Source organism: Euprymna scolopes, chromosome 19 (genome assembly GCF_053919585.1).
Source record: "Euprymna scolopes isolate OS-2025 chromosome 19, ASM5391958v1, whole genome shotgun sequence".
Classification (NCBI taxonomy): Eukaryota; Metazoa; Mollusca; class Cephalopoda; order Sepiida; family Sepiolidae; genus Euprymna; species Euprymna scolopes.
Genome location: NC_136500.1, coordinates 76337486 through 76358303, shown reverse-complemented (window position 1 = coordinate 76358303; position 20818 = coordinate 76337486). Strand labels below are relative to the sequence as shown.

The 20818-nt window shown below is 33.2% G+C and overlaps 1 protein-coding gene across 2 annotated transcripts in view; it reads left to right on the top strand.

Annotated features, from left to right (window-relative positions):
• LOC145239766 (inactive phospholipase C-like protein 1) overlaps window positions 1-20818 on the top strand; it is a 162890-nt gene that overhangs the window by 136513 nt on the left and 5559 nt on the right. For both annotated transcript variants that reach the window (XM_080103196.1, XM_080103195.1), the window contains 8 exons: window positions 1910-2056; window positions 2979-3076; window positions 4985-5083; window positions 12049-12231; window positions 14042-14119; window positions 16287-16340; window positions 17232-17324; window positions 18790-18885. In XM_080103196.1, the coding sequence (XP_079959322.1) occupies window positions 1910-2056; window positions 2979-3076; window positions 4985-5083; window positions 12049-12231; window positions 14042-14119; window positions 16287-16340; window positions 17232-17324; window positions 18790-18885 (848 nt within the window). The remainder of the gene's footprint in view (window positions 1-1909; window positions 2057-2978; window positions 3077-4984; window positions 5084-12048; window positions 12232-14041; window positions 14120-16286; window positions 16341-17231; window positions 17325-18789; window positions 18886-20818) is intronic.

The following is a 20818-nucleotide window of genomic DNA, read 5'->3' as shown; positions in this document are numbered from 1 at the left end:
GTTATTAGTAACTAGAGACCTTTTCAGGCGATATAGCTTAACCAAAAGCTTCATCCGTAATGAAAATATTCAGCGCCATAAGAAATTATTATCAGGAAGTCACATTATATGTTAATAAGAATAGAAATAAAAAAAAAATTAAAAAAAACTATAAAAAGGGAGATGGGTGGGGGATTAAGGTTTGGTTTTCTTTTTTGGGTTTTTTTTTTACATAGGCATCGCCACTTATCAAGGCCAAGAGGCCACTCGAGGATAAGGGTTAAAGAGTGTACAGTAGAAATTGGACAATATAGTAATCATTAGTAATGGAACGGCTCACCAAGAACTTGTTTATGTTGGACTTGAAGACAACTATATTGTAGTCAGCTGGAAAGCAGGAAAACGGAAGACAATTCCACAGGCGTGCAGTTCTAAGAAAGAAGCATTTAGGTTTAGGCACAGATAAAGTGGGGGGGGGGGTTATTGATAGTGTTTTCAGCTAAACGAGTATTTTTTGTGAAAGTTTGGCGAGGGGGGGGGACGATAGACTGAAGCTCAGTCGAACACTTTCCATGAAAATAATGATACAGCAGAGACAAACTTGCAACATCTCTTTTGTGAGACAGAGGTTGCAAGGAAAAGAAAAGGATATCTCCTACGAGGCTATGAAGTCTATTTTAAACTCTATCAAGGCAGGACAAGTCCTTTCTAGCAGCTCTTGCACAGATGTGGCAACAGTATTCCATCCTTGGACGTACCTGGCACTTATATAAATAGAGAATAGCATCAGCAGTGAGATATCTACTGGATCAATAGAAGGATCCCACCATTTTTCCAGCATGAGGGCTTGTTGTAAAGGTAATGACCTGAATTGTGTAGTGAGCTATGTGACATTTGCCCTTAAGGTCACATTAAGGGGATCATCCAGAGCTTATTTTTGGCACTTTTTTACAGCCGTAAAATGTTTCAATCATCATTTGTTTTCCTAGTTTTGCATATGAATTACAAAATATCTGATATTTTCCCAAGACCTCTGGCCTTGATGAAAGGGAGACTAAATCTTGCTGCTAAAGAAAACAACACTACAGCTTTATTTTAAAACTTTTATTGAAAAAATCAATTCCGGTAACTTGATTATGTAGTACAGCTGACATTCAATGAGGCCACCTCAATCACTGCCTTGATATGGATCTAGAACTGGGAACATACCTTTTCCACAAGCACCAGCAGGAGCTGGGAAAATACTCGGTAGATTACAGCAATCAGGCTGGCTTTGGTGTTGTGGGAGGTCATGTTGGTGATGTTATTGACGTATGATCAAATGAAGTAATCCAGCAGGTTTAGGTCGAGGGAGGATGGGGCATGAGAGAAGGGTACAAAGTCGTAGCACACCATCTGAAGCCAAACCTAGGTCTCTTTGGACGTGGGCTGCCTCACCCAGCCACCTAATTGTATCAGGGGATCACCACACTCTTCAGCACATCCAGGCACACTTTGGTGTAGGCTTTTAAGCCAATTTTGAAGATGTGAGGTAGCATGATGCGGTCCTCACTTGAAACCACACCAAAGACCATAACCGTGGATGGAAACTTTGTTATGTTTTTTTTTCACTCTAGGCACGTCTCTATTATTTATGGCGATGCATTTTGAAGGTGCTGGCAGTGGTCCTGTTGTCATAACTTGGATCGGTAGTGAACATGAGTTGTACAGCAGCACATCTCCGATTTTGTTCAGTGAACATTGTGTCGCTTTCAGACAGGATAAAAGGCTCCTATCACTCTTGGGATTTTATCGTTCCAACCCGTAATTAAATATTTGACTTTACTTAGCTGATATATTATTTTTGTAATGGTCTCCCATATACATTTTTTTAAAATAATTTACACCTGCAGAATAAACATGACTCTGCTTTTTGAATATTTCTCTACAGGATACAATCCTATTTTTGATGAGAGTTTTGAGTTCCAGATCAACCTTCCCGAACTGGCCTTAGTTCGTTTTGCTGTCTTGGATGATGAGTTCATCGGAGATGAGTTCATTGGTCAGTACACCATCCCTTTTGAATGCATGGAAACAGGTACGTGCAATAGTCATTGAACTCATGCATTTTATTTTTTAATTTCCCTTCTTTGATAGGCTTTATAATCAACAAAAGTAGAGCCTTTCTTTTTTTAATCTCATTGGTATATCGTTAAGCATTTAGTTATTCTCTCTACACAATACATAACAGTATTAGGTAGTAGCTTCAATATGCACTCGTAAAGAAAATATAACAACCCGCAAAAGTCACACGGAAGTGAATTCAGTTTTCTTTGCTAAGATTCCCATCAGTAATATATGACAAATGCTGACTCAGCAAGTCATGGGTGACTAAATAGTTGATAAAAATGGTCAAGATTTATTGTACCGTACTGAAATGGCACTAACCATAGGCAGGTTAAACTGGTTTCCTCCGAAAGAGGAAGTTTCATGGGAATATGAAATTCACAAGCGGTCCCTAGTCGTATGCATATCCTTGGCAGGGGGAGATGACGACGTTAGGTTTTTGCATCTCACTTATTGTATTACGCTATTTTTTAAAATTGCATTTCCAAGTTAAATGTAAGTTTTACAATATCTTCTTTTTTTTTTTTTAATTGCTAGATGAAAGTACAGAATAGTTACAAAACACCCTCCCCTCCACATGTTAAGAATGGCTTTCTAAATAATATTTCAGTACAGAACAATAAGTGTACTAGTACTCAGCTCTTGTAGGGAGGTATCGACACTTTCCTACATACAGCGCCTGGTATTCCCAAGTGATTACCCGTCTAATACTGATTAGACAAAACGTTGCTTAACTTTGGTGATTTAACAATTTGTTAAAAAAAAAAATCTTAATTACTATACACACATAATAAAAATAAATTGACTGCATTTTTTGTTGTTGTTGTTGAATTACTGCTCATTTTCTTATTTATGTCTATACTATTTTCTTTTTTTTTTTGTCTTTCCTCCAGGTTACAGGCATATAAGACTTTTATCAAATACAGGAGACCCTCAAGAGAATAGTACATTATTCGTTCACATTGCAATCACCAACAGACGCGGCGGTGGAGTAAGTTTATACTTCCATTTTAATTTTTTAATGACTTTTTAAAAATCAAAAATGGTTTTAGGGTTTTGGTTTCTTTAAAAAAAAATACCAAAAGTATAAAATGTCAAATATGTTTCAAATGTACCTATATAAAAAAAAATAAGAATGAATAAAAAATAAAAAAAAAATAAACCATACTGGAGGGCGACCCAAAGGCTCCTTTTTCATTAGTTACTGCATCAAGATGTAGGGGAGAGTGTCACTTCTTTTCCAGGATTATTTCTTTTTGATCTTCATCTTAAAATACTAAGTGTTTAGCAAAAAGGAATTATGCACAGTTTTTTTTTTTATTGTTGGTATTAATTGAACCTTAGTCTCTTGGCCTATTAGAAAACACTTTGACCATTATGCGAAATCTTCTGAAATATATATTTATGTATTAGAAAGAGCCTACGTGGATTGACGAATGTTTCAACATTAAGACATCTCATGGGAAATAATGTCATATTTTCTAAGGTGACAATTTTATATTTCTCATCCTATATTGTCGGCTGTATATGTTGTATATTCAGGAGTTATTTCCCTTGAACCATAAACAAGTTCTTTTCTCTGAATTTCACTGGACGACAAGAGATGCACTCTTTTATTTAAAAAGTACAAAAACACCTACATCACCTATGTACAGGATTTAAAACAAGGTTGGGTGAGCTGAGTAGATATGTTGTGCATTTTTTATGACTGACACATTTACCATCACACATCCTATTTATGGGCTGTAATTATCATTTGCAAATATATTCAACTATTGTCCTTTTAGCCATGTTAGCTTGGCTGATTTTATACTAGTTTAAAAATTTGTTATCCGAATACTTTCCAGATAATATCAAAGTAATTTGTATCTATTTTTCATTTTTTTCTCTATAATTTGTTTCCCTGGCAATTCATGTTTATTTTGATTGTGTTAAGAAACTTTTAATGTTGACCCTTTCGTTAGTAACTTTTCATTTTGATATATCACATTTTATCATGTCCTTCTTACATTTATTTATCTTTGACAAACTTTCTCTGTGAGAAATCAATGCATATATACAGCTCATCAACCCTTTCTTTCTTTATCATTGTTTTTTTTTTCTCTCTTTATATTCTGATCTTGTGTTATCCAGAAAAATACGACATTTAGCATAATGGCGTTTCTGTCTATCTGTTCATCTGACGGGATACAATCTGTAATGTTTCTAGCTTGAGCAAAAAATGTCAGTTTTTAGAATTGTTCTATGTAACCTATGTGTGGATCCTCATAAGAATTCAATGGAGAATTAAATAAAACTAATTCCAATGCAAACAGCTAAATTTAAGGCAGAAATTTAGTTTTTAGATGCATTGCTAAATTTAGTCAAAGAATAATTTTCAAATTGACTGACGCTAACATATTTGCATATAACTAAACGTAAATGAAATATCTTAGTTTACTTGGGACTAACATTCATTTCAGTTAGAATCTCTACTGTTGCACTAGAACTCTGGGATACAGTGGCCCTAGGATATGGTTTTGTCAGGTTATGATGTGGAATACAATGTTTTTCTGGCCCCTAGTTATGGTATTTGCCTCACCTTACAATGGTCGATTTCACCGATTTCACTGACAATAAAAATATGGGAGTGTGAAACATTCGTTGATACTCATTCAATCATGGGCAATGTCGGGTCTCCCTCCTATATCACTGATTATGTTATTTTAAGACCATAAAATTCAAGTAGTACAACAAATTGTTTTAAAACTAGAAATATATAAACTGAACCACACCTTATTTATTCCTCAGATCTGCTGGCAAATATTGTGAATGAATAAAAAATAAATATTCTAATTTTATACTATTTTATTCTAAAGAGAGGTCTGAAAAGAAACCGTTTTTGTTATTTTCTTTGCAGAAAGGCAGCAAGAGGGGCTTGAAAAGAAACCGAACTCGCAAAGGGGAATCGATATCCGTGAAGAGTACAGGAATAAAATGCATAGACGACACTTTCAAGGTAACGATGTCTTTTTTTGGAGTGATTAATCATGAATGCTTATATTTCAGTTTTAGTGTTAGGGTTAGATGTTTTTGTTTGTTTTTATCAAGTATTTTATTATACTGTGCTCTGATGAACTTATCGGTCTTGTGTCCCCCACCCCACCCGACATAATACTCCTAACTAATCCGACAAGCAGCAAAATCTCACTCCTTCACTCTTGAGATCCTTAAATGCTGGAAAGACTTCTACTCAGTTTCTTTCTACAAACTGCTAGACTTTGGAATTCCCTCCCTGCTTCTCTGAATGTATTAACTTGCAAAAAGTTTAAATCTAATGTGAACAGACATTTCACTGCTCAAATCCTCACAATCTCCTGTTAGGCACGACCCCAAATAGTAGCTCTTTGCACTAATCTAAAATGATGTCTCAATCAGTGAAGTTAAAAGAAATAAAAACAATGTCTTAAACTAGTGGAAAGTTAAAACAAAAAGACCTATCAATTGGTATAGAAAGAGGGGGAGGGGGAATAAAAACATCTCATCATGCAAGTAGAGTAGAGGATTTCTTTCCAAATTCATTTCAACCAGTGGGTGAAGAGGTGTTTTATTTGCTTTCTTCCTTCCCCTTAAACACTTGAAATGGTTTTATTGCCATGTTTTTTTTGTTGTTTTTAATCTCATTCACATGACATTTAAATACATTTTAGTCTTTATTTTGGAGAAAAGGATTATATGAATCTGATTTCTAAATAGTACTATTACTCATTGATCAATCTATGACCCACTGGGTCAGTATTTGTAATGCACATTATTAAATGTTTATAAAATTTTATTGGAATTTACACACATTTTTTTTTTTTTTTTTTTTTTTTTACATACAATAATTTTCTCTCTCTCTCTCATATATATATATAGGTAGATGTTTTTATTTGTTTTTTTTTTTTGTTAGCGATACTTTTTGAATGAATTCAATTATTCATGTAAAATTGCCTTTTTACCTAAATGCGAGTTGGGAATAATTTTCCCTTTGACCAATTTGGTAGCGCCTTAAATGGGGAGCGGCATATATATTACTTTTAAAATATAATTATCCACTGATATGGGTTTCAAAACATGTGTCAGTGGATAATTATATTTTAAAAGTAATATATATATATATATATATATAATGAAAGTGTGTGTGTGTGTGTCTGTCTGTCTACATTTCACGACACAATAACTCTGTCAATTTTCAGTCTACAGACAGGGTATGGAGATTTGGGAAAATCTTTGTAATCCATTTTCGGCCAGAAATTTGACTGTTAAGGTGTCAAAGTTCAACAATTTAACCTTTGCAAACTCTACCAAACCCCTCCGACAATTTTGGGTCTAAACACTTGAAATTTTAGATATAGGTTCCTTGGACATGGATCTAATTTAATAACTTGATTTGAGCCCAAAACAAATGTTAAGGGGTCATAATAGGGATCAAAGTTAAAAAAGATTTGACCTCTGTGGTCTCTACCAAATTACTCAGACAATTTCTGATCTAAACATTTGAAATTTTACATAAAGGGTATTCAGGGATAGAGCAAGCTTTTTAATCAGTTCGAGTCGAAAATTTGAGCTACCAATATATAAATTTATGTATGTCTGGTTGCATGTCTGCCTGAAACTTTCGACGGATTTTCACAAGATCAGTATCGTTTTGAAGCTCAACCCTTTAGACAACAAATACCGAAAAATTGGCTAAAAACATTAATTTCTTCACCCTCAACTGGGCACTTTTCTACAGAGAGGGGTCGCTTTTTTTCACCGATATTTTCGAAAGTCATCCCCTCTTTTTGATTGTTTAGCCTTAATTTAAACCTACGTCACTTCCGGTTTGGCGGTGGTCGTAACAACAAGGATGTCATGTTTTTTTCCCGTTCTTTTCTTCCTTCACGGTACGGGTTCGAGCCTGCCTTCCTACTACCACTTTTTTTTTTTTTGCCCAACATACACCTACAAACACCTGGGCAACGCCGGGCTGAAATGTTAATATATATATATATATATATATATATATATATATATTAGTGTTGGCATGATTAATCGGAATTGGAAAAATCTGTACCGATTTTTCGATGCCAAAACGAATCTTTTAATTTTCTTTTTCATTTTATTGTATTTAAAGCAAAATCTTCCATTGCTGGTAATAATGATGGAACAATAAATACTTCTTAATTTTAAACTACCAGTGAAGCTAAAATGTCTTTTTACGTTTAGGGAAATATCTGCATATTTAATATGTGTGTTTTACGGTAATTGGAGAAAAAATACAACTATAAAGTTAAATATTTAGAAATTTATAAAGAATCTGAATCGGGAACTTAATATGGAATTGATAATTGTATTGGAATCAGGAAATATATTGGAATTGTCCCAACACTAATATATATATATATATATATATATATATATATATATATATATATATATATATATATATATATATATATATATATATATTCCTAAATCAATGTTTTGAACATTGAAGAAATGTCTAAAAATATTTATTTGCATAAAAATACAAAATGTGCATTTTACTTGACAAATAGATAACGTTTTGACGGAGACTCACTGTTTCTTAAGAACTCAAAAGGTGTGGAAATCCAATTGTTGTCAGTTTTAGCATCTCATAGTTAATTTAATTAACCTGAAATAGAAAATACTTAACAAGCATAAATAATGTACAATGACTGACTAGACTGAACCCAAGTACAAAGATATACATTTATTAACACATCGACAAATGCAATGAAAATAAGTAACACAACACAAATACAAATATTCATAAACATGGTGGAATCTCTATCTTAGATACTATGCGGATATTCCGCTAATGCTGGAATACACTCAGAATGGGAGAATAAATATTCTCTACCATGCAAAGTAGGTTTTTTTTTGTTTTTTTTTTCCCCACTTTCATGAACTGCCTCTACCATGTAAGGTAGAATTAAGGCTAATCCTCGGTTTCCTAGTGTCACGTTGCATTCCCTCACATTGACTTTGACCCACTGTGGGGGAAGCATGCTTTTGCATGGCCACCGAGAGTAAGAAGGCCTCATAACTGAAAAATGTCTGCAGGCAATGTAGGTAAGATTTGTCAGACTGTCAGTACTATATGCAGGCCATTTTAAAAAGAGCAATAAAACATTTTTAAAAAGAAAAAGGAACACAGTTCAATTAATACTGAAACTGAACGTTATTCAATATAAAATATAAATATTATCTATGTAAAATTAAGTAATTTTAAAGCAATATACAATTTAATACTGATAAAACTGAATTATGAAGTTAGGAAACAAACAATTAAAGAAACATTAAACAAATATTTTTTGGCCTTCGGAACAAGATCACAGTGTAGTATTTGTTTTGATGCTACACTTTACCTTTTCTGTCCTCGGTCGGTGGAGGAGAAATCTTTCATGACTGAGATTATTTTTGTTCCTATCCAGACTGCCACTTATTGGGAAGCTGGATTTTGCCCACAAGATTATATTTTGAAATATTTGAATAACTATTACTTTAAATACAGAAATTATATTTAAAGTTTTGTTTTTCTGTTCTTCTATGTCCATTTTTTCCCCATGTTTTTCATCAAAATATGTAGCGTATTAGTTGTCTCACAGACGATCATCAGTGATCGCTCACTGGCAGTAACTTGTGGTGTTCCCTGGAGACCAAGTGACAACAAGTCTCCCTAGATTTCCAGTGTTCTCCACCTTTTGACCATTTGTGCAGATGATTGCATGTTATCGCAACAGCCGTTGTCACTGATTTCTCGTTGGCATCGGCCATTGGTGTTTCCTGGGGTTTGGGTGACAATTACCAGATTTGAACTGCACACTTCCAGTGGAGATATAGTTAGCACTCTCCCACCTCGGTCTTTCCATCCTCCCTGACCCTTCAAAACTAGTTGGTGTGGCGCCAGTTGATGTCATCTACACCAGTTTTTTATTATTACTATTATTATGATAATAATAAGGGTGCTTGTGCAGTGTACGCACATGTATTTTAAATATCATTTTCAAGTTAAATTAAATTTTGGGTTGGTATTACTGTACACATAGATTCAAAAAAGTTATCAAAAACAAATATATAACAAATAAAAGTTATCAAAGGCAAGATAAGTTACTCTTCTACCTATCTAGAAAGGTTTTTATTGGTTTTACTCACTTTAAAACATGTAATCGCTTCGAAAATCATACAATGTTTATCGATATATTTTATTTGTTATATATTTGTTTTTTGACAACTTTTTGGAATCTGTGTATAGTAAAAGAAACCCGTCATGTAAAGTATTTACACTTAAAATGGTATAAAAAACAAAAACTTGGAGTTTTAAATATATGTCAAAGAAATAAATTACACCCGGTGCTAAAATATTGAAAATTCACCTATTGTAAAAAAAAAAAAAAAAAAAAAAAAAACTACTGTTAAAATGCGAACTTTAAAATATTTGGAAATACTCAGTGAAAAGTTTTATTTATTATTAAAAGAATGGACTGAAAAATATTATAAAAAAAAGTGTTTGTTTTGCAGTAAAAAAAAAAAAAGTAACAAAATGAAATATTTGACTTTCTCCAATAGAAATTAAAGGTTCAAAAACTAATTTACTTACTATATTTTGTTAATTAAAATTATCCCAATGTGCAATTATAATAATTATTATCCAAATGGAAAATTGTTCTTTCTTTTTCTAAAAAGATACATGGACAATCAGTAACACATATTGGTAGCCATGGACAATCGGTAGCCATATTTTTTATATCTGTTAGCGTGACCATGTGGTTGAATACCGGAAACTGTCTATACCTACAAGTTAATCAGGAAGTGATGTTACGCTGTCATGTGCATCGGCCTTCTTTACTCTCGGTAGCCACGGCTTTTGCCGCTCGCTGTCTGGGTATTATTGCCTAAGGAGAAGTCACCCACCAGTGTCTTAGCAACCATTGTTCATCTTCATTATTCCCCTACACAAGCAGTCAAAATATTTATAATTCAAAAACAAACACATATTACATGCTCTTAATTTCTTAATTAGGTGCTCTTAATCCCTCCATATGACATGTACGATGGCAAATCGTGGATGTGAGATGGATGTCCACTTTTAATGAAATTATACTTTTTTTTTTGTAAATAAGAATAGGTGGAACCTGCTTTTTCTTTTAATTTAGAAAAAGGTTTTTTAATTTTTTTATTTTTCATACCTTTTTGTTCTTTCTTTTTCATCATTTGGCTTGATTTTATTTCTCTTTCTTCCTCTCGTTTGTTTTATCTTTCTTTCTGTTTTCTTTTCTCTCTGTTTTCGATTTTTTTTTTTTACTTTACCTCATGCCATACTTCAAACGATTCACAGTGTGGTTTGGGGGGGGTAGAAGACTTTTCTTTGATCAAAGAATGACTTTCTGCCCCACTCCCTCTCCCACGTACACATTTGGGATTACTCTTTTGCTAACGGCCATATTTTTTGTGTTTATTTCTTCAAAATAAACTATAAAAAAATGCAAAATGCTCATTTTAACTGAATTTAACTTAAAAGCAAAAAATTGAAGCTAAAATTTTCAGTATGAGAAAAGATATTGTAAATTGACACTGTTAATCGACCTCCTCCACTCTAACTCTGGCAGGGCTTAATTATTTAAGAGGACAGCCCAACAAGAACTTGTTTACATTAGACTTGAAAACGACTGTTAGAGCCAGTTGGGAAGCAGCTTCACAGAGATCACTCTGAAAAACTTGACAGAAAGAAGAGAAAGAAGCATTTTAGAATTGAGAGTGGAGTATCAGTTATGCATATAAATTTTACGTATGATCCTAGCATTTTATGAGAGTTGATCGGGGGGTTGGGGGAGGGGGTGCTATAAAATATAAATTGTGATTTTTTTTTGAGAGGGGGGGGGCGGTCTATTTCTTAGGTGATTATATGATTTTATGAGTCTAGTTAAGGAAAGGTATTTTAAGAGGTAGTTACCACTCAGACTTAGTTACTGGTAGGGTAATTTTTTTTTCACTATCCCCCCCCCCCCATCAGCTCTTCAGGATTACAGTTGGCGTTATATCCAATTTGCTGAATGTACGTGGATCTAGGTTGTCCTATGCTCGTACACCCATGCTGGGAGTCCACAGCAATAATTTGCTTGCTCCTTTGGCAGTGACTGGCAAATCATAGGTGTCGTTCCCTGATGGTAGTAGATATGGCTGGTAGGTTTGTGCTTTTTTTTTACTCATGTTCACCCCTTACAAAGCATATCGCCACTTGGACATAAAGGGCTACTATTTGGGGCCATGTCTAGAAAAGATTACAAGATATTTGTTTGTTACATTTAAACTTCTGCATATCAGTACAGCCAGGGAAGCAGGCAGCAGGAAGGGAATTCCAAAGTCTAGCTGTTTGAGGGAAGAAACTATTAGAATAGAAAGCTTTCTGGCATTAAGGGACATCAACAGTGAAGGGGTGAGATCTTATTGCTAGACGGGTTTGTCAGGGATATGTACGTGTTAGTTGATAAAGTGGGACTGATTATATCATATTTTTTTTTTACCTTATCTAAGAGAGAGAGACTAGTGGTAGATGCACCAGCCCAGATCTGGCAACAATACTCCATGCATAGGCAAATGGTGGTCTTGTAGGGGTACAGTATACTCTCAGGTGTGAGTAGTCTTCTAGCTTGATAAATGGAACCCACCTTAAAAAAAGTTGCTGCTTCGTAGAATGATCTCGCGAAGATATATTTAATACTGTTCATAACATACGGGTGTGTACATTCTGTCTAGTGTTGTTTCCAACCTTTTGGTGAGTGTTCAAATATTGGCCGTAATGTTGTGAAAATAACAACAAAGATGAGAGCAATGAACAAAATAATATGGTTTCTTTTAATAAATGAAAATTAAAAATATTTTTTGTATAAAACTTTATATATTTTAAATATAAAATTTTATTTCAATTTATTTCAGAATGCTGTGACACCCCTAAAGGAAGGGCTTGAACTGCGTGATACTGTACACGATGCCTTGATTTCTTTCAAAGATATTTGTGGCCTTCAACCTATCGCCAATATCAAACAAGGTGTCCGACTCTTGGCCTCCCGTGTTGTCAATTCCAGTGGGGACCAATTCAGCATGGGTATGAAAGGCTCAGTAAGTATAACAGTTACATTAATTTTAATAAACTGTCAGTGATGAATGCCATCTCTTTCATGGACATGAATCAACTGTTAGCAACATTTCAGGGAGAGAGATCAGTCAGAGAATCTCTTTGAGGCCCTCTTGCTCGTTTGAAAAGCACCCTGCTTCCAGTGACAGACACTCAACCACTTGACAACATTAATGAGGAATGGGTTGATTAAAAGTTATGACCAGATGAGGGCGACAAAACTGACCCAATCATTTGCGAATGTGGAGAAGAGAATCATACAATGCAACAAGACAGGTTTAGATTTCAGAGGAAGATAATATCTGGAAAGTCTAGGGAGATGTTTGCAGAAGAGCAAACTTCAATGATCTATGTTGAAAGAATGAATGAGAGTTCTTGGGTCGGTAGATGGAGAGCAGTTGTAGCAGGCCAAGGAAATAATGGGTTGAATTGATAAAAATGATTCTGAGGAGAAGAGAGTTACATAAAGATCTGAATAAAGATAGATTACTTTGGAAGTCAATTTCTTAAAGCAATCTCATCCAGCATGTAAAACGGATGTTGAACCAAGAATGATAAAACCAACAAAATGTGTGGAGAATTGGAAAGATATCCATTTTGATTTTAATGCGTTTCATGAATTGCTGAGTTAAGTATTTTCATTGGCATCCTGGAAATAGATATGGGCGATCAAAAGTTGCTATAATCAGTCGATGCCACAAAACTGAATCAAACTGAACCAAATGTGGAGAGGAAACCATACGATACCACACTGCCTTATCGGCTCTCTACTTACTAACCTTACTAAGCTTGAAAGATCTTGCAGAATACAACAATAATGCAAAAGAATGCATTAAAAAAAAAATGGGGAAACTGTCATATGACCCCATGCTTCAAAGGAGAAGATTAATTTTAAATTGAAATGGAGATTTTATAAAACTCTGTGGGCTTTTAAGAAACGGTTTTAGCTTGGAACAGATTTCTTGCTGAGTCAGTAATGTGCAGAGGTTTGGTTATACCTTAGGCCAACTCTTTGATTGTATACCCTAAAAGACTTGCATGTAAATTCAAGTATTGAAAAATATGAGAAAAGAACTGAACTTAGAATGCTATTTGGGAGATCATTGATGGAGATAAGAAAGAGAGTTGGGCACAGGATGGATTGTTGAGGCATGTCAGCATTGGTGCTTTGAATTTCGGACTTCTGTCCATCGACTTGTAAAAACCTATTGGAGAGAAAAGATTCAATGGTTGCAAAGAGAGTTCTGGATGGTCCATAGCTGGAAATCTTGTGAAGTAAACATTTATGCCAAACCCCATCAAATGCCTTTTATATTTCGAGGGCTATTGCTCTAGAGAGGAAACTCCCAGCAATAGATTTACTGACCCTATGCGAAATTATAGTCAGTACATCAGCTTTCAGGATGTAAACCATATTACTTGTCATTAAGTGGGTTGTTTTTACTGAAAAACAAGGGAGATAAGTCAGTTTGTCATATGGAATTGATTGCAATAGAAGAAACTGATAAAACTGCATCATTTGATAAAATTTTTGTTTTTTTTTTAAATTATTTTATGTTTCATAATTTTTTGGAATTTTTACAAATTTCAACATTACACATATCATGTAATCATGTTTTTACTTCAAATGTTACGTGATAATGATTTTTAATTCAAATGCCTTTTTTTGATATCCAATTATAATACATAAGCACCCAAGTTCTATTGTTTATGTAAATGTATTTTGTTGCTTATTGCTTCCTGCTTTTACATATTCATTTCTATATTTTATTAAAATTTTCACCTTATTTTCAGTATCCACATTTAGAATATCGGGGATCTCAATTTATGCTCCCAGATCTTGTCAAGAAAGCCATGTATTCCTTCAACGATGTAAGTAATTTTCATTCTAACACATTTACATTTCAGCTTTTCAAAATCAGAACAGAATATTTTTCAATGTACATAAAACTCAAAAGAACATAATGTTGATAGTCTGTAATATTAATAAATATTATGCACTTATTAAATAATCGAGCACTCTGTTGGATTTCCTTCTATCAAAGAAGACCAAGAATTTTTTGTGCAAGACCAAGAAATTTTCCCATGAATGACTTAAAAATTTGTTGGTTTTTTTTTAGTTTTAAAGTTTGAAAAACTTTCAAGACTATATATATATATATATATATATATATATATATATATATATATATATATATAGTCTTGGAAGTTTTTCAAACTTCAAAACTAAAAAAAAACAACAAATTTTTAAGTCATTCATTGGAAAATTTCTTTATAAGTCAATTAATCACTTTCAATCACTGAATGAATTTGTTCTAAGAATTTACTGTAACTCTAATAATATTATTATACTAGCAAAGATACCCGCGCTTTGCATGAGACTTTGCTGTACACTTGGGTACTTGCTTTGCGGCTACCTTAACATACAACAAAGTCTCAACCTTAACATTTGATCTTGATCTTGAAAAATAGTGTGCACCATCCCTAGGTTGGAGACCATCATCATGTCAGTCATGATCGGTCCACTGGTGTGGAGCTGTTAGGAAAGTATATAGGCTATGACCTTGACTGTAACCTTTTAAAATGGTGTGCACCATTCCTAGGTTGGAGACCATCATCATGCCAGGTTTGGTCAAGGTTGGTCCAGTGGTTTGGGCTGTAGGAGAGTTGTACACACACACATGAACACTATTACTTTATATATAGATGGATCATCAGTTGTTTACCATAGAAAGAATGTTTTGAGGTTATATATATATATATATATATATATATATATATATACACATATATACATACACAAACCAATGCCTGTTAGATCATCAAAGTTAAGCAATGTTGAGCTTGGTTAGTACTAGAATGTGTGACCATTTCAGAGTACCAAGTGCCGTATGTGATCTTCGCTTATCTCGGCATTGTTTCTAGTCGTCCTGTTGCCACTGGAATTGAGCAGTGCCGATTCATGAGAGGTGCGGTTGAGATTGCACAACCCTTGCTTCACAATTACATGCACAGGCACCTTTACAGGAGGTATTAATTAGTACTCAAGACTGAACAAAGGCGATGAGCTCTCCAATACTCAGTTTATGGATATATGTATGTGTGTCCAGCTAGTAAGAAAAGTTGAAAAAGAAATGAGATCATATGAATAAATAAGTGGTTTTAAATAGGAAGTGACTTTTCAATCATCTATAATATAAATCTCACCTGTCTGTTTAAGTGTATGTATGCACGGCATAATCACGTTGACACACCAGTTCTCATCAGATCACTGAAGTTAAGCAACATTGATCCTGGGTAGTAGCAGATGGGTGACCATTTGGGAATTCTAGATGCTGTATGTGCTCTCTGCTTATCTCGGCATTTGTTTCCAGTCGTCCTGTACATACACTTCATTTGCCACTGGTAATTAACAATGTTGATTCAGGAGCGGTGTGGTTGGAGATTGCACACCTCCTACCACAAAAATTTCACGCGCAGGCAGCCCTTCGTGGGTATCTATAGTCTATCAAAGACTGAAGGAGCTCCTTAAAATGTATGTATGTATGTATGTATGTTTGTATGTATGTCTGCCTAAAACTTTTGACAGAGGCAACGAATTTTCACGAGATCGGTATCATTTTGAAGCTCGATCCCTTTGGACAACAAATATTGAAAAATTGGACAAAAACATTAATTCCTTCATGTTCAACTGGGCACTTTTCTGCAGGGAGGGGCCGAGGTTTTTTTTATGATATTTTCGAAAGTCATCCCCTTTTCGATTGTCTAGCCTTAATTTAAACCTACGTTGCTTCCATTTTGGCGATGGGCACAACAGCAAAGAAATCAGGGTTTTTTTTTACATTCTTTTCCTCCTTCCATGTACGGGTTCGAGCTTACCTACCTACTACCACTTTTTTTTTTTTTTTTTGCTCAACACACACCTCCAAATACTCTGGCAACGCCAGGCACCCAGGCTAGTCCTATATAAGTATATTCTATGATACTTTATTCCTCGTTTTAACATATTTTTTATTTCTTGACTGTTTTCATCTTTCAGTTGGTGACTCACTGTCGCACTCTTGTGGAAAGTGCAGAAGAGATCATTACAAAGGTTTGTTTCTTTTTTGGTTTTCTTATGTTTGTTCCCTACTTTAACACCAAGAATAATGTTGGGCTTTCATCTGGGTTGATTGATATCCATGTTACTGCATATGGTTATTCAATGCTGAACATATTAAATTTTCTCCCAATGCTTTAATGTTATTGACAACTTACTTTGCATTATGCCAAAGCTTGAATTCATATTTGAAAATACCTTTTAATTCTTATGTCAAATTATAAACCGCAAATAAAATTGATTATCAATTATTAGCTGTACTGGCAAGATATTGCCTAATTACTTGCATTTTGTTTGTTTTTTTTTTAAATCATACTGTTTTTTTTTATTTTTCTAATTTGAAATTAAGTGGTTTTTATGACTGGCAAGATACAAATATGAAGAAATAAATTGGATACAAACGATTCTGTGTAGATCAACAATAATAATTACTTATTTTTTAGGAGTGGCAGTGAGCTTTGCAATACTTTACAACTGTTACTGACAGCTTAAAGCCAGTCTTGGAATTTGTGATGGTTGATGACAGTTTCTTGTTTGTGACAGTTGATGGTTCACAAATCTCCTATGAAAGATCAAAGAGATTGGAGTCAAAGCCAGGCTGAGAAGAAAATTGCTGGAAATTGACGTAACTAGATAAGCTAGCGACAGACAACATTTAGGATTCCTCTCTCTATGCTACATAACAATATCTCACACACACACACATGCAGAGCTTAACTGATTGACATCAAGTACTCATCTTGTGTTGCTTTATTGTAGCAAGATCACAAAAGTGATCAGATCACAACTTAACATTGATAAAATTAAAAACCCATTTACTTTAATTCACCATGGAATTTCTGCAGGTCTCATAAATTCTAATGAAAATGTCTATTGCTGTTTCAGTTGAATAACTGCCAAACGATGGGACTTCAGTGGCATGACGACTTGGATAACTTGTGTCTGCAAGCTGGACTGAAGGGAAAGAAAACTACAAAGGTATAGATATACTCTCAAACATTTATAAATTTCTTATTAAAATTGTTTGGAAACTTTTTTGTCTATAACTGGGGCATTATAAGTTGGGGGTGATAGTGACGAGATGGTTATAATCTGATTGTTCCAAATTCGAATCCAGTTCATTCCACAGAAACACTTTCATCAAACCCACACCTGACGTTGTGTCTAATCTCTCTAAATGGGGGTAAGTAAAATAATGATACCAGGGGGCTAAGTAGTTAATGACTTGGATGTGCCAAGTTCGATTCCAATTCATTCCATAGAAATACAGAGTGTTTCACAAGTCGTGAACACATTTCGACAGTAAATTTATCCAAAACTATTAAGGATATAAAAAGCATGCCGAGATATATATATATATATATATATATATATATATATATATATATATATACACACACAATCTGAGATTGTTTTCCATAGGTTGAGTAACCAATGAAGTGTAACGGGGTTAATATAAGAGTTCTCAATACTGAAGTAAGGCAAGGTATACTCTTTATTTGTTTTCACATAAGCAGTTCAACTTTAATATAACTGATTATATATATATATATATATATATATATATATATATATATTTAATCAGTAATATTAAAATTTAGCTTTAAAATCATCTCACTCTCATTTAACATATATAGTTCAGTAGATATAAAGTCTTGAAATTTGTTCAAGACTTGTGGAACACCCGGTACTTTCATCAAACACACACTTGACCTTTTGTCTAACTTGGGAAGAAGGCAAAAAGAAATAACTGCAGCATTATAATCCTTGATTGAACGAACAAACTAAATCTTGTAGATTTCTCCACATGAAATACATCCAAGGCATTAATTAAAAAGCAACTTGAAAGAAATTACTGGAATGTTTTGTTTGAAATTATCAATTGTTAGAATTTTATTTACTTCAATTTCTTGAAAAAATACATTGAATGCAACATTCTGAAGTTTTGCTTATTTGTACAATTAACATCTATTTCTTTTTCATTCAGTGATAAAATATTTTACAATTCCAATGAAAATGTAATTGTAAAAAAAAGTTAAAATTAACTTAAAACTTTAAAATTAAAATTAACTTAATTTTATAAAACTAAAAAAAACATTACAAAACCAATTTAAATTTTTAACATTTAATGGAATTTAAAAGAATTTTGTTGTTCAAAAATAAAAATACAAAAGGTATTTTATATTTTATGATTTAAATTATAAATTCAACATTGAAAAACACTTTAAAATCAAGAACAATTACAAATAAAATGAAAATTAATAAAGAATCTAAATAATCTATAGGTAAAACTTTAAAAAAAAAATTAATTCATAATAGTTTTCAAAAATCTTTAATCCTTTATCAAAAATGTCCAAAACAGCACCCCAAAAGCATCCAGCATTAATTAAAGAAAATTTCCTTTTATTTTAGTATATTAAACTTTTTCTTTCCCATTCTCAAGGCTATTGAAAATTTTGCTTGGAATGTCCGAATGTTACGAGGACAGTCTGACTTGTTACGACAGGCCAAAAAGGATTGCTTAGAAGACATTCGACAGGTAAGTAAAGATATATATTACATTGCAGATAAGAATTTCAACATTTACACTTATATTAAACTAATAGATTTTATGCTAGTCTTCTTCGCTTCTATATAGTAAAGCTGGTCTATTTCTTGATTGCTTTGATTCTAACTAGCCAGTCAAGTACAGCAATTATCGGTCTTTGTTCTTAAAATTAAATTGAAATTTCAATTGATTACATATTATATCCAGATCAATATTTCCTTTAGTGACTTCCTGATATACACCATTTTCATTGATTCATTATCTATGTTCATTATCCAACGAAATTGCCATATTTGAGACAAAAAGACAAATAGTATCCAAAGTAGGATCATTTTGTGATACGTTTTCTTTATTCAAGACTAATACATTAGTATTTGACACTTCTTGCACTACAATTAACAAATTCAATTTACATTTAAACATTTCTTAAACACTGATTTTTAAAACTATTTCATTTTTTTTTTTTTTTTAATCGAAATCGCTCCAGGCAAAGCATGTTGGAAGCTGAAAAAGCAAATACTACTTCAAGGTCAAAAACTACTCAATGATAAGGGTTAGATGGATAGAAAATACTAATTCTTTTGTTGTCAGAAACGTCGCTCTTAAACTGTGAGAACTAAAGGAAAAAATAAGGAAAGTAAGAGTTATGAGGCTGCTGAAAGAAGACCCAGGGTCTACTTTCTACTCAATTAGTTGTATATTATTTTATTTAAAGTAAAAAAAAAGAAAAAAGGTGCTATTCTATACCCCCTCCCCTCAAGAAAAACAAAAATAAAGAAAAATATTTCTGATGTACATACCCATGATGGGACGAAAGTATCATACACCAAAAATCATATAAATTGATCAAGTAGGTTTATTTTTATAAAGAAAATCATTTTAAGCAGATTTGAGTTCTCCAATGCTAACCCCCACCCTTTTCCAGGTTAAAAATGGCTTTCTAAAATTTAATAAAAGTTTGAATTATTTGGAATCGTTTTCCTTGTCCTGCGAAATGGCATCAAATGATTGTTGTTTAGCCATGATTTTTTTTTTTTTATATAAATAAAACTACTTGATCAATTTACGTGATTTTTCATGTACAATATTTTCTTTCCACCACGGATACATAGACCATTAAGATTTTTCTTTATTTTTGTTTCATATTTTTTTATGTATGTGCCTTGTCTTTCAACAAAATGAATAAATTAATTTCATTTCTTTTAATTTCTATTATCCTCATCTTTTATAGTTGTTGTTTTATGATGTTTCAGCCAACTATTCTTCTGGCCTTCATTAGGTTGTTAACTGCGACAGGATAGAAATGTTAGCAATAGACAGAGGCTACTAAGCTAATTAGAGAATGCATAAAATTTAGGAACATCATGATCGTTAACCAATACAGAACTCCAAGAATTTGACAGTGATACATGTTCATTCACACAGTTCTGAAGCAGCACGTTCAGGACTGCAGAACACAATGTGAAAGAAGATTGCTGAGCAAACGCTAGTGTGATTATGAAGAGGGTCTAATGTGAATGTATGTTGTTGTAGGCTTGATTTGTTCAGCCACAGTACAGGGCAGTATTTAAACATCGCGATGGGGCAAGGACCATGAAATAATTTGTAGGCAACATTCCGGTGAGTAGACAGTAGATCTTATACTCCAGAGGGGCAAGGTTGCAGTAGAGAATATGTAGTATACATCTGATGGCACGACACTGTAGATATTCAAGAGAATCTAATGCATATCAGCATGTCAAATGAACAGATAACGATGAACTAATATTTTACTTAATTAAATTAAAAAGAAAATAACTTAAAAAAATTTTTTTTAAAAAGTATTTTCAGGATGTGTGTAGGTTCAGAGATGTAAAAAAAAAAAAAAAACTTGAAACTTTAGAAGAAAGATGTTACAAAATTTTCTTTTTCTTTCTATTTGTTT